This window comes from Parasteatoda tepidariorum, chromosome 3, assembly GCF_982258835.1.
Source record: "Parasteatoda tepidariorum strain Cologne lab strain chromosome 3, Ptep-v5.0, whole genome shotgun sequence".
NCBI classification, from domain to species: Eukaryota; Metazoa; Arthropoda; class Arachnida; order Araneae; family Theridiidae; genus Parasteatoda; species Parasteatoda tepidariorum.
The window spans coordinates 13,057,952-13,080,379 of record NC_141757.1 but is presented as its reverse complement, the minus strand read 5'-3'; the positions used below and the strand labels follow the sequence as shown (position 1 = coordinate 13,080,379).

The following is a 22,428-nucleotide window of genomic DNA, read 5'->3' as shown; positions in this document are numbered from 1 at the left end:
CTTAAAAAGAAGAAAAAACGAAGGAGTAATACACTAATGATTATTTCCAAAATGATGGTAAGGTAAACATCTTTCAAAAATGAAAGAAAAATCCTAAAATCTTAAGAGGAAAAAAAAAATAATTTTTTTTTTAAATTGCGGTAAAATTTATCTAATTTCGTTCCGGTTTTTTGGTTTTCCGGTTTTCTGATTTCCGGATAACGGGTTCTGTACTGTATTATTATTGATACATCATTGTAAAAGCAAATCATGCACCTTGAAATAAACATGTAATTTTTTGTCAAAGTTTAGAAGAAGTTTAATTAAATAATACAAAGTAAATGGAAACACACATAAGTCTTATATTTTAAAAAATCAGTGAATAAAGAAATTAGGTTACAATCAAATTAATGTAGAAAAAAAAGTTCTGATAAAATCTTTAGATAAAACTGATCCGTAAAAAAAATTTTTAAAAATTTGTTTGTTTGAAAGGATTTAATAGCTGAATCCATTTTCTGAAACTATAAAAGCAAGATTATTAAAAATATAAATAAAAGAAAACTAATCACACTGTTTCTAAGAATCACAATGAAAGATTTTTATAGTTATAAATGATCAATTCTGGCAACAATTGAGATAAAGATTTATAAAATACTCAGGAAATTATGGAGTTTTCATCAGCTCTGTTACAATGAAAAATTTCATTGGCCTCGAGAGTATGTGCCAAAAACAGTTAAGAAAAGGAATTAAACATAAAAAGACATGAAGAAAGCTTTAAAAATAAAAAAAAACTATTAAGAAAACTATTTAATTATCTCCATTTAAAATAAAAAAATAGGATAAAAAACCAAATATTTTAATGTAAGAAAATAGGATAAAGGTAATACAAAAAAAAATATATGGATAAAAATATTCTCACTAACTCAAAATGATAAAAGAATGTGTCAAAAACTAATAACTTAAACAAAAACTGTGTTAAAAATTAAATAAATATAAGAAATAAGTATGGCTCTAAAAATATTTTACTATGACAATTATGATAAAGAAAATTAAATAATTAATTACAACTTTTTACAAAAAAAAAAAAAAAAAAAAAAATGAATACAAAGAAATATTACCTTCCAAACATAATCTTAGAACTAGATTTATTAAAAGCTCTGAAGTACCAGATTTAGTTTAAACTCTCAAGTTAAGGTTAAAACACTATTATATATTTTTAAATATTTCTCTAATGTCAAGATTTTAATTTTGAGTTATATATCTTTACAAAAAAGTATGTGATTGTTTAATTTTACTATAAAAATCTTACCAGGTTTCATTAGTAACAAATCATATTGTTTAACGATAATCATAATATTTGTAACTTTTCCATTTAATCAGCGCAATTAATTTAGAATGGAAAAGCATAACAATTGGCATAATTAACTGGTATATTGATTGTAGCTAATCATATCGTTTACATTATAATGTTAACTTCACCATTTGAAATAATAATTTCATTTTTGAAAACAAGTTTCATTTGGAAACATGAATAAATATTTTAGTTTTATCTGATTATATTTTGAGTTTATACTCATATTATTTTTAATCTAATTAAATAACTATAATACAAAATGGCAAGAATACTCCACTTCAAAGAGAAAATGACAATAGAATAAATCATTAAGCTAAAATGAGATGATTTAAGATGGAATTCTATTTTCACCAAATAATTAATAATTGAAATTTTAATCAAAGATCATTGAGGACATCGAAAATAGTTTTAACATCACATTATTTAAAATATTAATATTGTTATTTCAAAAAACTATATTTCTTAATAACCAGCAAAAAAATTCAAAAAAATAAAAAACATTTAGAAATGAATTGAACAAAGTTGATTTAAAATTCATAAAGACAAAAAATTTTTTAATCTCAATGAAAAACAAACTAAAGAAAAACACAGAATGAAAAGACATTTGGAATAGACAGAATAAAATCTAAAGTTTGCAGAAATCTTGTTTAAAAAAATTTATTTTGTTAAAAAAAAATAAATATTTAGAAATTTATAATTTATCAAAAAACTAATTAAAATTTAAAAAAAATAAATAAATAAATATACTTGAGAGATGGTACTAGATTATTGCCAAGAAATTAATTAAAAAAAATAATCTATTTCAAATTGTTTCATGATGCTTAACTCCATAATTTGCCTGCAAACTTTTAATAACACGAGCACTAGGGTGGGCCGAAAAATACTTTTATTTATTTTTTCGTATATTGCTTTAGTAAAGAAAAGTTATACGTGGTAAAAAAAGGTAATATGATACTGAAACTTTTAAAATCAAAATTTTTGATGGTTTCATATTGTGCAATCAAAATATATTTAAAAAAAAGAGCAAATTTTTTGTTGTTAAAAACATAAGTAATTTTGATCTTTTTTTAAACTTGTAATAAACATAAGTAATTTTGATTTTTTTTGATTTTAAATATTGTGTAAAATATATTTCTCTTAAGCAGTATATATTACATATTTCAGTTTTAAGTGAGTTTTGTTAAAGAGTAAATTCAATAAAAAATTATCAGCACTCTATTTTTTTTCTTTCAATTTATAAATAAAACTTTCAATTATAACAAATTTCTTTCAATTATAAATTTAAAAAAAATAGATAAATAAAAACTTTTCATGTTTTACTTACTTTACACTGATTACACTAAATTTAAATTAAAAAGAAAAATAAGAGTAATAACTAGAGTAAATTTTAAACTTAACTTTCAACAAAATTCTCAGCCATATTTTTAGTTAACACAACAGTATTTCAACATAAAATAAAGTTTATTATTTAATCTCTACTAACAACTGTGAAAAAATAAAAAATAAATAAAAATGAAATAAAAGAATACTTACATTTTAAAATAAATTGATTTTAACATTAATTCATAAATAATTGTAACAGATGTTAGAATTATTTACGATGAACTGCGCTTGTTACTTAATGTCACTTATACAGTAGATGATCAATAGAACTTAATTCTATAAACCACAATTCTCCTCAGAGCATTCTAGCTTCGTTGGTGTAAACAATATAACTTGCAATTAAGATTTTTTTATTAAGAAATAATTATTAACTTTTTATATTATTTGTTTAATTATCTGCTAAGAGATTGAAATTTCAAAAGTTTAAGCAAACTAAAATTAATTAATTTGCTTCATGCTAGTTCTAAAGCTGCAGTAAATTCAATTTTTTTTTCTATAAATTATTTTAAAGTATTTAAGAATTGATCTGTTCTAGACTAAATTTGACATATTTAGTAGATTAGTTTAAAGATAAGTGAAATGATCTGTATAACATAAAATGCATTGCATTACAAAGTTCGAGTTATAAAGATATTCTACAGTAATTTTAAGAATGATTATTATCCAGGTTCATTGCAATACATTCATCTAAGACTTTTTTTCAAAATCACCAGGTTCTTTAAAACCGTGGAATACACTTCATGAATCATTGTGTTTCATTAGTAAAACCATTTTGATACTAAAGAATTAATGATAAATATCTTAAATTTCTAACTTTTTCAAAACTTTAAAGACAATTCACAAACAAAAAAATTTTTGATTTCAAAAATTACAGAACTTTTTTCCTTACTCAACCCCATGTTACATTTCAGTACTGTAGCGATACAGAAAAAAATAAAAGTATTATTCAGCCCACCCTAACGAGCACACCACATTTGTATGACTTGAATGACATGGGAGACATGTAGAGTAATACTAGACATGTAGAGTACATGTCATGTAGAGTACACAATACTAGATTATCATTTAACTAATCAGTAAAACTCAAGATTTTATTTTTTAAAAAAATGTAGTGTGCACGCAAACAGATATTCCGTGAAAAAGATATTGAAAAAATTTATTTAAATAAGTGCAAAGGGTAAAAGATTGGTATAATTCATTGGAAAAAAATAAGTTCTTAAATATTTCAAACTCTGTTACAAAGAAGTGAAACCTTAATTGACTGTCAGCAAAAAAAACTACCTTAAAAAGTAGAGAATTAAAAATGCACAGATTGAACTAAAAAATATCTTAATAAAATTTAACTAACGACTACTATTCTTCAAAAACATAGTGAAATTAATCTGAATCTCTTCAAAAGATGTGTATAAATAAGGCAAGGAAAATAATTACAAATAATTAATAATAAGGGAAGTAATTACATTAAGACAAAAAAATTTTGATTTTACTTTCAACCTTCAAAAACAAAGTAAAAGATTAATTATGCAAAAGGACATTCATTATAAAATACCAATCTATAGATAAAACTAAAAAATTTCATTAAAATTGAAAATATATCGATATGAACCATTTAAATATTCACAAAATCAATCTAAATATAGACACACACATAAATATTTAAAATTAAATTAGTCAAGCAAATAGACAGTTAAAACCTTAAACAAAAAACAAACAACAGACACATAATATTAAAAACTTGTACTCAAACAAATTAAGACAAAAACCATGTTTATCATGTAATTTTATCCTCTGCTGGCTTTCTATGAACGAATCAAATTCTTAAAGGCATATATTGTATAAAAAAAGGTATACAAGAAAGAATTTCAATGTTATATTGGCAATTCACTGAAAAATAATGGAATGTAAAATAAGAGGAATAATACTTACTGGAAATTGTGGGTAACAGCTGAGTGTATATTCAACCAGGGCTTGTTGTGTTCGTTCATATGCATCAATCACCAACTTGACATTCGCCAGTGTTCTTACTTCTGCTGCAATAAATGAAACATATTTTTTGCAAGTATAGTAGAAATTAAATTAAAGGTAAATCTGGGGGGGGGGGGGAATACATACATACATACATATACACATATATATATATATATATATATATATATATATATATATATATATATATATATATATATATATATATATATATAGCATAATAAATAAATACAAAAAGGAAAGAAAAAAAAACATGAAGAAAATTAAGATATATATATATATATATATATATGTGTGTGTGTGTGTGTGTGTGTGTGTGTGTGTGTGTGTGTGTGTAATAACGGTGGATCCACACCGTTATTTTTTAGTTATTTACAGTCAAAGCAGCATGATTAACGAGTCCATATTGTGCATAATCTTTTTTATTTAGTAGCGATGGTGAAAGCATACATCTTAGCCCCCTCCAAGCTGGAGATGGGGGGAGACCCATGTCCCGTCTAAGCTGACGGATTTTATTTAAGCATGATAAACAACAAAAAGCACACACAAAAACATTGCTCCTGCGTTATATAAGATGATTAAAAGTTGTGAAGAGGCCAGTCATTATTGCTTTTTCTGTGTATTCTTACGCCTCATCAATTTATTTATTACTCATAGCAAATCGTTTAATCTTTCCTTATATGGAAGCGAAAGATCTTAAAATAACTTCTCTTTTGAAGTATAAATCTAATTATTATTCATTGGCATGTTTTTAGCCTTGAAGTCCCAAAATAGAATTTCTACCCTTATCCTTTACCAAAGATAGTTTATGAAAACGAATGAAGTTTTAATGCTTTTATTAATACAAAAGTATTTAATTTTTGTATTACATATATATATATATATATATATATATATATATATATATATATATATATATATATATATATATATATATATATATATATATATATATATATATATATATATTATCTGCCAATAAGTATTTGGACACGCGTGATTGAAAAGAAAAACAAACTTAATTCGTAAACAATAGTTGTTAGAACCTCCACAAGAGGCAATTACAGCGTGAACCCTCCTTGGCATACTTTCCACAAGTCCCTGTGTGACGGCTAATGGTATTTTCTTCCACTTGGCTTGGAGAAGACATGTAAGTTCCTTCACCGATTTTGGACAGGTAGTACACCTCTTAATTCGGCGATCCAACTAGTCCCAGAGGCTCTTGATAGGGTTCAGGTCAGGGCTCTGGGCAGGACAGTTCATTCGATTAATCCCATTGCCACCATACCAAGCCTTGGTGACCCTCGCATTGTCGTCCTGGAATTAACAGGGGTCCACCCCGTAAAACTGCCACAACGTAGGAAGCACATTGACATCCAAAATAGTGCAGTTGCCATCTTGCTTGGGACTAATACTGATGCTGTTCCCTACACGAAATACACCGGCGGAGGGCGTGATGTATCTCAAGACTGCAGATATAGTCATTTACATAGGTGTCCAAATACTTATTGGTAGATAATGAATATGCATATATATATATATATATATATATATATATATATATATATATATATATATATATATATATATATATATATATATATATATATATATATATATATTTAAAAAATATAGAAAAATAAAAATATATATTTTGCTGCAAACTGTTTAAAAATCTAGTTTGTTATTCTCATCAAAGATCAAAATTAGCTACAAAGTTCATCAACATATGAAATTGTGAATGTGGTTAATAAAAATTTTTTTTTTCTGAAATATAAAATTATTTACATTTTTCATTATCCAAACACATAATCGATTAACTAAATGGTCTTTTACCACAATTTAGCTTTTACATATGATTGAATATATGAGAATATATGATTTTATATATGAGAATATATGATTTTACGTATGAGATTTGTTGTGTAAATACAATTAATATCAGCTCTTTCGAGCGTTTCTTTAACTAGAGAGCTGGTAACCTTTTATTTTGAATTTTAAATATATAATGCATTTTCAAATGTAACTCGAATATACCCAATTTAACTAAACCGCTTGAAATGATTATGCATTATATAATAATAATCAAAGCATTAAATTGTTATTTTCAAAAGCATATTTTACTGTCATACTATCCAATATCAAATTTATCGATGTTTTATTATACATTATTTTAATAATACTAAATAAATAATAGAGTGTTTTAACAATATAAAAAAAATTCAAAATGTCAATTTCTAAGATAAAAAGCATTATAAATTTACATGTAAATTACAAAAAATTCAAAATATCAATTATGTAAATTTAATACAAAGTGCTAGGATTAACAAAATTTGAAGTCTTGTATTTGCATAATTACAGCTTACACTTCACAAATAAAAAACAAGTGTTATTAGTCAAAAAATAGCAAAAAAAATTCTTTTTTTTTTTTCCAAACAGATAAAACCTGGAAATCTAAGAAAAATAAAACATCAAAACAGAAGATCTCATTAAACTGTACAAAATAACTAAGATAAATGCATATTCAAACCTTTTATTATTTAAAAAAAAAATGCTACAAAAGCAGGTTAATGCTAAATCATAGAAAAGAAATGACATCATAATAAAATACATGACATCAGCGAACAACCTTCAACAAGTAGGGGATGTGAAATTATTGCCTTAACTGTCGCATAGTTTTTTTTCCTGTACAACCCAACTTAAAAGACAAAGGAACTCCAAAGTCAAACATCTGAGTTCATTCAAAGTTATTCATTTATATTTTGTGAAACGAGCTCATTGAGTTCGCTTACCATCGCCAAATAACAACTGGATTAGTAATGGAAATCTTCAACTCAGGGGTGGCTGACTCTCAGCTCAAGGGCAGAATTCACAAAATGTATACTTTGTTATCTTCTGTTAACGTTAGCACAGTAAAAATGAAGCAATCTTTTTGGAATCATCAAAATCAGCTCCAGAAAATGAATAATTCCTAATAAAACTGAATTATTAACAATGAATCCTACAAAAGTTAAAATTAAAAATCAATTTTACATCACTTATTAAAAGTGAAAAAAATTAACTAGGAAAAACCTATCACAAAAGTTGTGTTTTTAAATCAACTTAAGTTCAGGATTTCTTTTCCCCTTCCTTGAAAATGAAAACCAACAATGACATCTTTGATATCCAACGATGCTATGCAAATATATAGATAGACTTAAAAAAATTAACACAAATCGTGTTTGTTTATGATTGTTGATCAATAAACCAAATGCATTATCAAGTGGCATTTTTGCTTTGAGTAGATTAGTCAAAACCAGCCATTCCAAATCTATTGCCAACATTCAGAAGCAAACCGTAGATTAGTCAAAAGCAGCCATTCCAAATTTATTGCCAACATTCAGAAGCAAACTGTAGATTAGTCATAACCAGCCATTCCAAATCCATTGCCAACATTCAGAAGCAAACTGTAGATTAGTCAAAACCAGCCATTCCAAATCTATTGCTAACATTCAGAAGCAAACTGTAGATTAGTCAAAACCAGCCATTTCAAATCTATTGGGTCCCGCAGTGGTCTGATCGTTAAGACACGGTTCCCAGCAGATCACCGAAGTCAAGCATCACTGGCTGCGGTCAGTGTGCGGGTGGGTGACCCACTTGGATCAGTCTGCGTAGGGACCGAGGGTGTGCGGTATTGGTCCTCGTTAAACTGTGCTACCGTAAAGTGCTCGACTTCGCGTGCAGGTCGTTGGGATACCGAAGCAGGGGTGCCATCCCCTCTGCAGAGGATCAAAATTGTGATGGCATGTCTTCGGATCATCCTCAGGGATGTTTCCCAGACCGTCGCCAATAGCCCATTGTGCAGCTCTAGTGCGACGTAAATTGACTACAACAACAACAATCAAATCTATTGCCAACATTCAAAAGCAAACTGTAGATTAGTCAAAACCAGCCATTCCAAATCTATTGCCAACATTCAGATGCAAACTATCTGTCCCAAGCTATTCTGGCCAACAAATTGGAGAAACAATCACACCTGTGGGGGGTGAGTTGTTATCGACAATGTCAACCTTCGTCCATGTGAAGGTACCCCGGCATAGAATTGAGTTTACATGTCTTATATAATAGTGACTTGGAATTGTATTTCTGTAGTGGTTGATATACTACAGTACCATTGGATTTTATTTTAGTATTTTAATAATTTATCTAAAATATATAAGGCAGAAGTTCAGTTTCGCAAACTCTGCAGAGCTTTTACCACCAGCAACTCAATATTAAATTTTCCAAAATTTAAAAATATATATATATAATTTAGTGGAGGAACTGAAGGGAAAAAATTGGACCTAACTCACCAGGATTGAGTAGTAGTAGAAACTTGAGACATATATAATCTAGGGGATCAAATTTGAGTTCTTGTAACCGGGCTGACACATGATTTAACTGGTCTGTCATACTAGCTACCCCTAGTAGAGCCAAATTAACCATACTAAACTTTTGACCATTGGGCATTGTTATCTCTTCAGGAAGGCCGTTGTGAAGCCTCTGATGAAGATGATCTAAAACCAACATATCACTCCAAGAGTGCTGCAGCAGTTTCATTTGATCATCCACCTAAAATAACAATCGCATATGTTTATGGTTGAAATAACAAACAAGTCTTTTAACAAAAACAGATTTATAAAAATATCCATTAAAGCATTTTAAATAGACACCAAAAACATTCACATTTTCCCAGACACTTAATATATATAAATTACAACTTGGTTGTATTCTATGTCTTGCATTGGAACAGAGGGGACAGGCCCTGACTTAGCCTGGTGGTCAGACGAAATATCGTTCTGTCCATTTTATTTATTTTCTGACAATTCTCTGCCAAATGCAGCTTTCGGATTGTTAACTTTGTCATCTAGCTGTGAAAAATTCATATCCTTGCTGACATAAGGGCGGAACTCAGCTAAATTTTTGCTATTATGATGGCTCAATTAAGCCAATCAGTAGCCTGTATTTTTGTAAAAATGCAGGCTTTTGATTGCGCAATTTTGTTCATCGTAATTGTGAAAATTTAACTGAATTCGGCACTAGAAAGCCATGGATTTACAAAATATAGATTGTGTTCATAAGATAGATTAATGATAAGAAGCTAACATAAAACTGACGGATTTTACACTGTACTGTTATTTTGCTTAAAAAAAATTCATTAAAGAAGGAAACGTAATATAAACTCTTTATTCGATTTGGGACCTCCTTCTGATGTAGGGGCCAGGGGCAACTGCCCCGTACGCCCTTGCCTTAGTCAGGCTCTGAGATGGGTGCTTGCAGGGCACCACATTTATGGAACAGTTTAATGAAAAAAAATACTTCATATATTCCTTGCCAAAGTTAGCAACACTATTGCTTCAAATCAACTCAAGAAATACCAACACTCGTAAAATATGCTAATGACAACACTAGATTATTACAATATATGTTTGACATCATTGCGATGTTGCATGGTGCCTTGCTTAGGCAGTACTGCCAAACTGTAAGGTAGGAGAAATGCATAGTGATGTCCTATATGTTGTTGTTTCTAATGCCACTTGCCAAGCCTGCCTGGTGAAACCAAGCGAATTTAAGGCAGAGAGGGTGCGTTTCTTGCTTCTCCATCAATGGTCAAGAATACGACTTCAGCCACACATACTCACAACCCTTTCATACATCCATTCATTCATTCACAGATCGTAATAGGCCAGAATAGCCTGGTCGGTAGGGCTCTGGCCCCATGCCCGAGAGTTCGTGGGTTCGAACCCCGCCCGCCGAAGACTCCCCGTGTAGTTGGTGACTGATGCACGTTAAAATTCTGTCGAGTCGCAAAGTCCTCCATGTTCCCATAACAAATCAATACCTCTGGGGGTACTGGAGTGGAGATCGATCGTTCTCTGATTCAGGTCAAAATTACGATCTGTGGATGAATGAATGGATGTATGAATGGCTCCGCCCTATAAACAGGTGTGACGTATGGTGTGGCAGAAGTCGTCATCTATGGCCTTGGTCATAGATGGCGCCACTGAAAAACAAGAATCGTACACTTTGCCTTAAATTTGCTCGGTTTCACCAAGCAGGCTTGCCCGTGTGGCAAGTGGCATTAGAACCAACCAACCAACAGATCGTAATTTTGACCTAAACCAGAGAAAGATCAATCACTAATTCAGTACCCCCAGAGGTATTGATACGCACGATTCGGACTTTCCATATTGTTTGAAATATATCGGGATATTTAAAATCCACGTGAAAATCACTATTAATAACTGCCGAAAATACAATTGAAACATTACATCGATTTACGATATTATCGTCGTAAATTGAGTGCGCCAAAAGTGATTATTTAAATACGTGAATCAAATATTCTGCAGAAAAGAAAAGTTTTTTTTTTTTTTGCATTCAATTTCTAAAATAGCACATTTTGTGTTCATTAGGTAAGTCGACCCTTGAATTAACACTTGCAGAAAAATCTCGGTAATTAAAAGATAAGGACCAAAAACAAAAGATAATTTTAAATAATAAAAGTTAAAGAATGTTTTGCTATAACTACCAAGCCTTAATAATGATTATTTTTTAAGATATTTATTTTTTGTCTATACCCATTATTACCTTTAAATAACTGAATTTTTTTAATTTGCAAAAAGTTTGTTTTTCTGCAAGGGCATTTCAGGTTTTTAATAATACAACTTGGACACAAAATGTACTATTTTGAAGTTGAATATATTATAACTGACGTTGAACAGCGGATCCAATTTTTGGGTTTACGACTGCTAATGTTAAAATCCGTAGACTTGTAATTTTGAGCCCAATCCAGAAGACAAAGGAACTCTTCTGGATCAAGTATTGGGAGAAATTTGCCTTCGTGGTGGACTTTTTGATGGAGCTAACCCGCAGTTGAGTCACATGGAGAGAAAAACCACGAGAACCCCCCACGGTTAGCCTGACGGTAAGGGGACTTTAAGGGATCCATCTAGGACTGAGGATATTTCACGTCAACACTGTGGTCGGTGCAAGCCGGGTGCGGAATTCGTATCGACCAGCCATCGCCGGGATCGAACCCCAGTTCACCTCATTGGTAGACGAATGCTCTATCCCCTGAGCCATCGCGACTCGAAGTTTAATATAGGAGTCCACGTTCATATAGATCAACTTATACTCTGGAAAATATGGGGGTTGAGTAAGTCAACTGACACCCCGGAAAATAGGATGCGCTAAAGTAGGGGGTGAAACTTAGAACAGTTTAATCTGAGCCACAAACAGTTTTTTAATGAAAGAAAAAAAATTCATTATTTAATTGGTGGAGGGGGGGAATATTACCATAGTTGAATATATAAAACCATAATCTAGAAATACATAGTATGTTTAAATTTAGCATCAATGCACTATGTTCAGTTTCTGATTTTAATAATTGCAAAAAGCTTTAAAACTTTACGAGAATCAATTTTGCAGATTTGTTTCAAGTAAAAAAAAAAAAAGGGGGGGGGGAATAAGATCAAGAAAAGTCTACTTTTTCATCTCTCTAGAAGAGATCTATTTCTTCCAGAATATTGATGAAAGTGGCACAAACTGGATGAAACAGGAGAAACTAAAATGACTATTACAATTGTTTAACAATAAATGTTAATGAAACATTAGTAAAAAATTTTTAAATTTTTTGTTTAAAAAAATAACCATTTTTAGATTATTCATTTTAAGTTTTATGCAGAATATTAAAATCTTAAATAACCTATTATTTTGAATTTTAATTTATATTAGCCTTATAATAAACACGCGTATCTAGATAAATAATATGTCCTTAATTTATTTTTGATTTGCTAAATATTCTCTTCAAACATAGAATTATCTAAAATATAAAAAAATATTACTGACCAAAATATGGTTTTAAAATGTTATTTTAAGAATGACTTTTGGAAATTTTCAATTAAGTTTTCATGGCAAATTTAATGCCAATGTACTTAGAAACTTAAGAAAAAAAATGATATTGCTTAATAAAAAAAAAAAAAAAAAAAAAACAGGAACTAAAATTTCACACTTTACTTACGTTTTTATGTTAATGAATTCCAAGAAGAATACTGTAAATTGTAAGAATATCAAAATGTGAAACTGCTATAAAATTTATATGTTAAGTTTTTTTTACTGATCAAATTTTATTTCTCAATACATATACACACTTTAATTGAAAGCTTGCCTTAAAATGATAATGAATTTTTCTAATGAGATTTTTAGTTCAATTATTAAAACAGTTTTAAATTGTTTACATATTTTTTTTAAAATTTTAAGTGAATCATCGCTAGAAAATGAAAGTTTAATTTGAGAATAAAAATGCATAGTTAAAAATTCTTAGGTTTATTTTTCCAATTATAAGTACTATGTATACTTAATATATACTTTATATACTTAAAATTTTTGGAGATAGGTGGGTAGGTAGGTACTTTATTTACGTCGCCTTAAAGCTGCACAATGGGCTATTGGAGACGGTCTGGGAAACATCCTTGAGGATGATCCGAAGACATGCCATCGCAATTTTGATCCTCAGCAGACGTGATGGCTCCCCTGCTTTGGTAGCGACCTGCGCGCGAAATCGGGCACTTTACGGAAGAACAGTTTCGCTCGGACAGATATCGCGCACCCTCGGTCCCTTCGCAGGCTGAACAAAGTGATCACCCACCCGCCTACTGACAGCAGCCAGTGATGCTTGACTTCGGTGTTCCACTGGGAACCGTGTCTTTGCGATCAGTCGTCTAGGGGGACAAAATTTTAGAAGGTACTTAAGAAAATAAAATATGCATTAAAAATTTCTATTGGCCAACACTTTTAATATACTATTTATTTACGGAAGCATACTCACTAAATTTTTATTATTATTATTTGGTCTACTATTGTAATTAATTGTTGCAGACCTTTCTGCGAACTGAAAAATCTTCCTTGAAAGAAAAAGAAAGTCAATTTTTTTACCCATCAAAATGGCTCTTGTTTTCGGTTTGATGGAGTGCGCATCTTATTTGGGCGTCATCACATTTTTCAAAAATCTGTTCAAGAGTAATACTAAATAATGCGCATGCGCCGTCATTGCATGCGTTGCTATGGCGACAGCTGCTGATTGATAATTTTTTTAGAATTCTTTTTCGAGTTTGACAGTGATATTTTTATTTATTCAATCAACAATCTAAATTAGTGAAAATTATTATTGATTTTTAACTCTTTTTCACTTTTATTCAACTTTATTAGCACATATGAAATATTCATTGGTAGAAACAATAATAGTCTGGAGTTAAAAAATAGCTTTTATTGCGGAAGTGCAAAACTAGCTTTTATTGTGGAAAGACAAAACTGAAAATAATATAAAGTGTACAGAATACAGTACACCAAAAACTGACCGACCAAAAATTTTAGCTGAGAAATTAATTGCTGAAAATTTAACTGAGAAATTAATGAGAAAATATGGAGAAATAGTAAAATGCTTCTCATGCCGCCTTGGTAATTTTTTATACATAAAAAATTACAATGCAATTTAGAAAGAAAGCGCAAAATTGATAGTAAAGTATTAGTGATAAAGGGTTAGAATTCAACCATGCATACATTCAAAAGTAAATTCTTAATATTTCATTGAAATTCAATATATGAAGGATTTAAAAATATCAAAATTATACCTAATTTAACTGTTATTTTTTAAGACATGAATATTAAACAAAAGAAAGGTATTAAATTAAAGGTAATAAAGTTTATATAAAATAATTGTATAATCTTAAAATTATATTTTAAATACAGTTTCTTAAAAATGAAATCCTTAATTTATTTGTCTTCTAAATCGGTAAGAAACATAGTGTGAATTTACGTTAATTAGATAGAAAAAATACAAGATGCATTAAAATATGGTGCATAATTTATAAAGAATTATTAATAAGCAATTCGTTCAAATTTGCTAGTATAAAATGTATAACTAATAAATATACAACATTATTAGTTTGAAATTTGTTCAAAGCATATGATGTATAACATCTAAAACACTATTATTTTAGAAATTTTTGCAAACTAACATTAGATGTAAAAACTTAGGCATTATTAACTAAAAATTCTTTCAAACTAGTTAGTATCAGATATATAACTTGAAACATTACTAATTAACATAATTTAACAGCTCAAATTATTGAAAACATTTCTGAATACTTAAATAGGTAAATTAGTATCAACTAAAGCCGTATATTAGCTATACATCTGATACTAGAAGTAAACTAGTATCAAATGCATAACAACTAAATACACGGCATTATTAGTTAGACGTCGTAAATTTGTTGTAAATTTGTAACGTTGTAAATTAAGACGTTGTAAATTTGTTTGTCGTCGGTGTGTGTCCTCAGAAATTTGTTTTAACTATATGATCCATAACATCTAAATAGAAACAATTTAGGAAATTCTCTCGAACTTGCATCAGAAGTATAACTTGAAATATAATTAAAATTTTAAAGTTAAAACTAATGAAAACATTTCTAAACACATGAACTGGCAATCCAACCTCGTTTTAACTTCAATGTCATTTAAAAGATGGCGCCACAGCATAACATTCGCCTTGAAATTTTTTTTATCCTCTCGCATCTTGTCCCACTGACCCACTTTCTGACAGAATAAGTGAAAGTGATAAAGCGAGAGACAGTGGAGTGGGAAAAAGAAGGATGACGTCATATAATAGACGGCTCCATTTTACGCTCGAGGGGAGGAGAAATGCCTTTCTCCTTCAAACTTTGACAAAGCATGTCAAGATCATGTAAAATAAGGCAATCAGCTGACTAATTTAATATGCGAATTTCAAAATCACTCTCAGAGTATTTCGCTCATTTATCAGAGGCTAATGTTAATTGGATAATTATTTCAAGCCTAGAACTAAGAGTGCAATTCTAGTTTTCTTTTTCTTTTTTCGAACTAACTTTAGGCAAAGTTGAGCAATATAAAGAAGTGTTGAAAGGCTTTTTTCGAATGTAGCAATTAAGGTATTGCGATAAAGCATTTTGAAAACGTTCCACGATGCAGGTCAGTTAAAACATAAGAGGCCAACAAATGCTCAAATTTCATTTAAGCTAATTCCGAAACGTTTCATATTCTTTCTTTTACTTTTCCCCCCTGTTTTACTTTTACTTGTTGAGGAAAAGAAGTAATATATACAAAAATAGAAATTGTGTTAAATCGTACTAACTATGTTTCGCACAATTAAAATAAGTCATAAAAAAAGAAAGCTATTTATATTTAAAAACGTTTTAATTATTATTATTAGACTACTTTAATTAGTCTAGTTGTGGGAAAGGATTATCAACTATTACTAAATATGCTAGAAAACTACAGATCTACAAATATAAAGAGTATTTTACTTAGTTTCACACTTTAAAATAAAAAGTACAAAAAAAAAGAACATTTTAATACTAATTATTCGGTAGGATATTTGGTCATCAAATGGTTTACTTCCAATAATATTATCGCCTAGAGCCGATTATCGCCTAGAGCCGATAGGCCTGATTATCGCCTAGAGCCGATAGGCAAGGGCCTAGGGCCCACAACTTCTGAAGGGCCTCAAAAATTAGTAAAAAGTCTAATGGAAGGTGGGATAGCTTTGTGTTGGCTTAAGTACTAAATAAAAAATAATTACAGCATACAATAAAAAAAAAATTCAGTTATAGCAAAAATCACTAGTTTCAATTGTTTGTGGGTCAATAAACTATTTTTATTTTGACATAACATTGTTTTGCTGCTTTATATTTTGCTTTAATTTATTGATACGTAAACTTCATCTTAGAAAAATAATCTTCAATTCAATTGCCTGCTTTCAAAATTTTAATGTTTCTCTTGAATCATGCAGTTAAATAGATTCTTCTCCATTGTTAGGACTAATTACTCAAACTTCAGTAATTTAATTTCAAAATATTTTGTAAAAGGCCCGGCGAATTTGGTGGGCCTAGGGCCTGAATTCGTCTTGATAGGTCCCTGAGTATGGTGTTTGTATATTGCAATGACTATTTTTTTTTATTATTTAGAATTAAATTAAGATAACTTTAACCGGGTAATAATTAAGATAATCTTTTTCTAAAAAAAATTTACATAAAATATTGAGCTTGATAGTATTACCCCACTGAAAAATTTGCCACTGCAAAATTTTTATTAACCTAAAAAAATATGTAGGAAAAAGTAGTAGTAGAATGGGTAGGAGAGAGGGGGAACAACGTAACTATAACATGTTCCTTATTTAGAAATAGGTAATAAACCTAAGCCTATACAGAATTCTTTTTAGTGCGTGTGTTACGCCATTGATATAGCAACGCACTTAGTGGTACTTAGCTATGTCATGCAGGGGTCTGTCCAGACATTTTGTGAAAGGTCCTGTTTTGTAAAATTGTGAAAAAACTACTCATAATTTGTGAATATAAAATAAGCGTTAAGTCACATTCTTTTAACCAGGGTCCTGCTTTTGTGAATTTGTGCTAATAGGGTCCCGTTATTGCAAAAATTGCTGAAAACCTTTTCAAGAAGTTTTTAAATAGTAAATAGATAAAAGATCCTGCTCAAAAATTGTTGCTACTTAATTAGAGATGCAACATAGAAATATTTGGTATTTAGCCTATACTGCACAGCGCAGAATATTCATTTCGGACGAATAATGGAAAGAAAATCTCTCACATTTTTAATAATTTCAATTGACATATTTTATATAACACAACTTAGTAATGTATCACTTTCAATGTGTTACGCATTAAGTAAACTTAAACAGTTCTTAAATTTATAATATTTTATTTAAAAAATTGTCAGAAATTATTTTTTTTGTACATAATATTCTATTAATTAATTTAAGAATAAATATAAATTGATCAATCATTTATTTACAAAAAAAAATTATGATTTAATATTAATAAGAATGCGCACACGGTGTTTGTAAAAGTAGAATTTTTTTTTTTAGAATACACTTCATTTGGATTTAAACTTGGGGAAACTTAGTTTGTCTCGTTTACCCCCCCCCCCCGGGAAGGGTTTATTCGATTAACAAAACAATAATGAAGATAAACAAATTTGTGAAGGGTCCGATTAAAAAATAAATTATTTTGTGAAGGGTCCATTTTTATGAAAAGGTATTTTGTGAAGGGTTCATTTTCATGAAAAGATATTTTGTGAAGGGTCCGTTTTTATGATAAGGTCCGTTTTTATGATTTTTATGTCCGTTTATAAATCTCTTCTAAACAGACCCCTGTAATGGTTGACCACAGGCATTTTGTTAAAATCAAACATTTTCACTCAAAATCGAAGATAACGCCGTGAAGTGCTTAGTATTAAAAAAGTAAACAAACCATACGAAATTCGCCTTTCAAAGTGGGGGAAAAAAATAAGGGGAGGGGAGGCAATTGAGCAAACGAGGAAGAAGATTACAGAAAGCAAAAGCAATATATAAACTTTTTTTTTTACCCCCCTAGTTCACCTGACTTTTCTTCCATCCCAAGTAAGCACTTACCCCTCTTCCTCGTTTTTTTCTTCTTTCCCTTTTAAAGTACAGGGCACAACAGAAAGGTCACAGAAAAGAAAACCCATACAACCTGCACTGACCTAGTTTCTTTCTACCTGTAACCGAAGAGAATTCCCCTCCTCTCTCAAGATAACAAACAAATGTAAAAAAAAATATTAAATAACAAAAATATAGGGTGTAGGGAGGGAACTACCACATAGCTATACATTTTCAAAGGAATCGTTTAAAGAAGGGCAGATTGGGACTATTCCAAAAGATCTAGGTTAGTTGTATAAAAATTATAGGGCAGGTGAACAAAAAAAATAAATAAATAAATAAATAAAAATATTTATAAAATAAATGAAATAGAAAAAGAATATAATAACGACTCATTACGAAAGAAAGAAAACTGTACGATTACGAAATCGTTATTTACGATCAACATTATTGCGATCACTAGTTACCCCATTGGTCAATAAAAAAAAATACTGAATCGATTTTTATAAACGCCTCAACATTGCAAAAACTGCATCGATATACGTCCTCTTGTCGTCCAAAGGGCTGAATTGGTTTTCAATTCCAGCCAAAATACACAATTTTTTTTTTTTCCTTCTTCAGTATTATATTCACTTTGATATTAAAATCGCCAGCCAAGACAATAATTGTGAATAAGTTTATCATAAAAAGAACACAAAAATATTTTAAATCAGTATTTAGTAAAATGATAAAAAAAAAAAAAAAAAAAAGCAGGCTGTTGAACTCCAAGAAGTTCCAAAATTATCGTCTGCTTTTTTTAATTTGATCTTGTGCTTCTTTTTTATTAATGCTTAGGTTAGCCTGATTTTTCTTTAAATTCAACTTTTACAACTCTTAACTAGTGATTATGGTGTTGGAAGTACTTTAATCGATGAAGTTGATCTAGTAGAAAAGAGCGCAGACAATGAAAAACCTAGAACACCCCTTTTCCCAATAGTAAACAATGAATTGTAGAATAAAATATACATATTACATTTTTGCAATCATGATTTAATATACGAAACAAAGGGAAAATTTTATATAATTTTAAATGGCACCCAATTAACAATTTGAAAATAGAAAATTATAGTAACGTATTGAATGAATCAAACACAAGTTTTAAAAAAACAACAGGAATATTAAAAAAAAAACATTGCCGTCCTTTGATTACAGAGCCAGTTTCACTTGTTTTTATTTAGATTCTACAACTCATAGATTTTATTCATAGATAATTCTACTATTCCTCCATCCCTGTACCAAAATTGAATCAGTGAACAAATGAGGCTATTTTTGTTCTGCAATTCAGTTATGCGAGTCTTTGCTTGCAGATAGTTCATCAAATTCCCCAATGAAGTGGAAGTTTCTAGCCACTTTTGGCAAAAATATTTTATTATTATAATTATTATTATAATTATTATTATTGTTATTAGAATTAAGAATTATAGAAAGGAATCAAATTTTATGTTGAAAAATCCCACTTGGACTGAAACCTTTGGTTTAACTCTGTACTCATTCGTTCAACAAGACGAAAGTGTCCTAAGCCGTCATTTAAAAAAAAAAAAAAAAAAAAAAAAAAAAAAAAAAAGAAGAAGAAGAAAAACTTCGAGTTTTTTTTCCTTCTAAATTTAAAAATTTTACCACCAACTTAATGATCTACTCGGACAGGTAGTCAAGTTACAAAGAGGTGATGAAGCCGTTTTTACTAATATGACGCAGATCACAAAGGTAAACTTGAACAGGTGTATAGTCAATTCAACAGGTTACACTATACTGTGTTCTCAAGAATAAAAAACTAGTGGATATATTTTCTGCACAACATGCGAAGAGATTAAATTCAGTATAAATCCCCGTTCGATAAAATGGCGCTATATCGTGGGTGAAACTCTTCATGGCATATCTTGCTTCACCTTCCTTAAAAATTTAAAAATGTAGAGTTGAGAGGAAAGTGAATTCAGGTAAACCTAGAAAAAACGAAGTTTCAAATTCTGAAAAAATGTATTCAAAATATCAATATTTTGATCTTTTGAAAAATAATAAAATTACAGCATTTGAAAACCTGAACTCACTTTTCTCTACATTTTATAACACATATGTAGGTGCCACTGAGGGTTTCTTCTGCGGTATAGCATGCTTTTTAAGATCTTCATAGTTGTATAAATTTAATAACACATATATGGTGCCATAGAAGGCTTCTCCCGCGGTATAACATGTTCGTAAGATCTTCATAGTTGTAAAAAATAATTTTTAAATCTAATAATACATATATAAATAAGTGCCATTGAGGGTTTCCACTGCAGTATAGCACGCTCTTAAGATCTTCATAGTTGTAAAAAAATAACTTTTATAATACACATGTAGATTAAAGAAAGTTTGCCTCAGAGGGTTTCCTCCTATGGTTATAGTGTGTTAAGATCTCCATAGTTGAAAAAAAAATGCAAATATGTAAACAACAAAAAAGGGAGGAATTGAGCTGTATCACTTTAAACGACTTGACTCAGTTGTAAAATGAGATCATTAAACATTCTTCAAGCATTAAATGCCCATCAAAATATGAATAATTAACGAACAGAAGAAGAAAAAATCATAGAATAAACCGCTGCGTTTCATAAAAAGAAGATAAAATCAGCATTATTGCTACATTAGTCACGGTAAATCCAATCAATAAAGTAATTTTTAGTGAGCGTTTATTAATTAAAATTATAATTTGAAAATGCACAAATATAAAATAACCTGCGGGGGGTAACAATTTTCTATTCTATGCCCTAACACAAATGAAAGGCTTCCTAAAATAAATATTAAGATTTATATTTAGAAAAGAAAATTCCTTCATTCAAAAATGAGATCAATAAATTCTCATTCAAGTTATTATTTGTATGCATCTGTTAATTCGTAATTTCTGTCATTCAAAAATGAGATTTATAAAATTTACATTAAAATATGTATAAGGTATACAGTGGAAAACTCATTGCATATTTTCTAATTGATATTCACCAATCCGAAATTTCCTATCAGTCAAAAATAAAATCTAAATGATTTACCACAAATAGAGGTACACAGAAATTTGAAAGAATAACAACATAATTTCTATATCGATGATGCTCTCAAATTCGAAATTTCATATCATTTTTTAAAAATAAAAAAAAACTATCAGAAGGAATAAAATAGAATTTCCATGAATCCAACATTCATTAAACGGAAATTTCCTATCAATCAAAAATAAAATCCAAATGATTTACCTCAAAAAATAGAGGTACACAGAAATTTGAAAGAATAACATGATTTTTATATCAATGATGTTCACAAATTCGAAATTTCATATCATTTAAAAATAAAACCTAAATGAAGGAATAAAATAGAATTTCTATGTATCCAACAATCATCAATTCGAAATTTCCTATCAGTCAAAAATGAGATCTAGTTTAGTCTATCTTAGCTCTCTATAATTCCCAAAATGGCGCAAAACATTAATATGAAGAAAAGCCACCATTTTGCGAAAAAGAAAAACGTTTGTGATCTGATTTTTCAGTATTTGAAAAGTTACTTCAACGCATCATTATCTCGGCATATACTGATAATTATTCGCAAAACTGATAATTATTCGATAATTTTGATTATTTTTATCTAGGTGAGAAAATGTCGCCAAATTGGCGATTATTTAAAAAGTTTAATAACTTTTAAAATTATAGCTTTGTTCTTCAAGCGTAACGTATTGAAACTGTGGCTTTTTTTTCCCCTTGGCAAAAGAGCTTCGAAAAAATGTGTTAAAGACAAAAAATAGCAGAAAAACAATTCAAGATTTTTTTTATTTTAGAAACTCCAAAAAAAAAGTTTTCGAAAGATAAAACAGTAGTAAAATGGTCAATGAAATTCATTCCTTCTAAGAGCACATTTAAATAAATAAAGAATTATTATTTTAACATACAAAAAAATGGACCTTTTTGCAACTATAAGCATTTATGATAAATAAATCTAAACAATAGAGACATTTAAAACAAAAAAGAAACAACAAAGGAAACTTTATTTTCTAGAAATTGTAAATTTATGTTCGATTATTTGCGCAACTTACGATAAAGGATAGGAGGGGGTAATGGGGAAAAAAGGAAGAAAGAAATGTAAATAACTGCAGGCAAACTCTCTACATTTTTCTATCGAAGTATGTCAAGGTAAAAATAAAAGAGTAAACAAGTGTAAGCAACCGCCTCTTTTCTTTCTTAATTAAATGCATTAAAGGTATCTTTTC

At 29.3% G+C, this 22,428-nt stretch overlaps 1 protein-coding gene across 3 annotated transcripts in view; it reads right to left on the bottom strand.

The window, feature by feature from the left end:
• Positions 1-22,428, bottom strand: part of ftz-f1 (ftz transcription factor 1) — a 191,122-nt gene that overhangs the window by 14,642 nt on the left and 154,052 nt on the right. For all 3 annotated transcript variants that reach the window (XM_016053025.5, XM_087158831.1, XM_087158832.1), the window contains 2 exons: positions 9,034-9,292; positions 4,643-4,746 (listed from right to left, as the gene is read on the bottom strand). In XM_016053025.5, the coding sequence (XP_015908511.1) occupies positions 4,643-4,746; positions 9,034-9,292 (363 nt within the window). The remainder of the gene's footprint in view (positions 1-4,642; positions 4,747-9,033; positions 9,293-22,428) is intronic.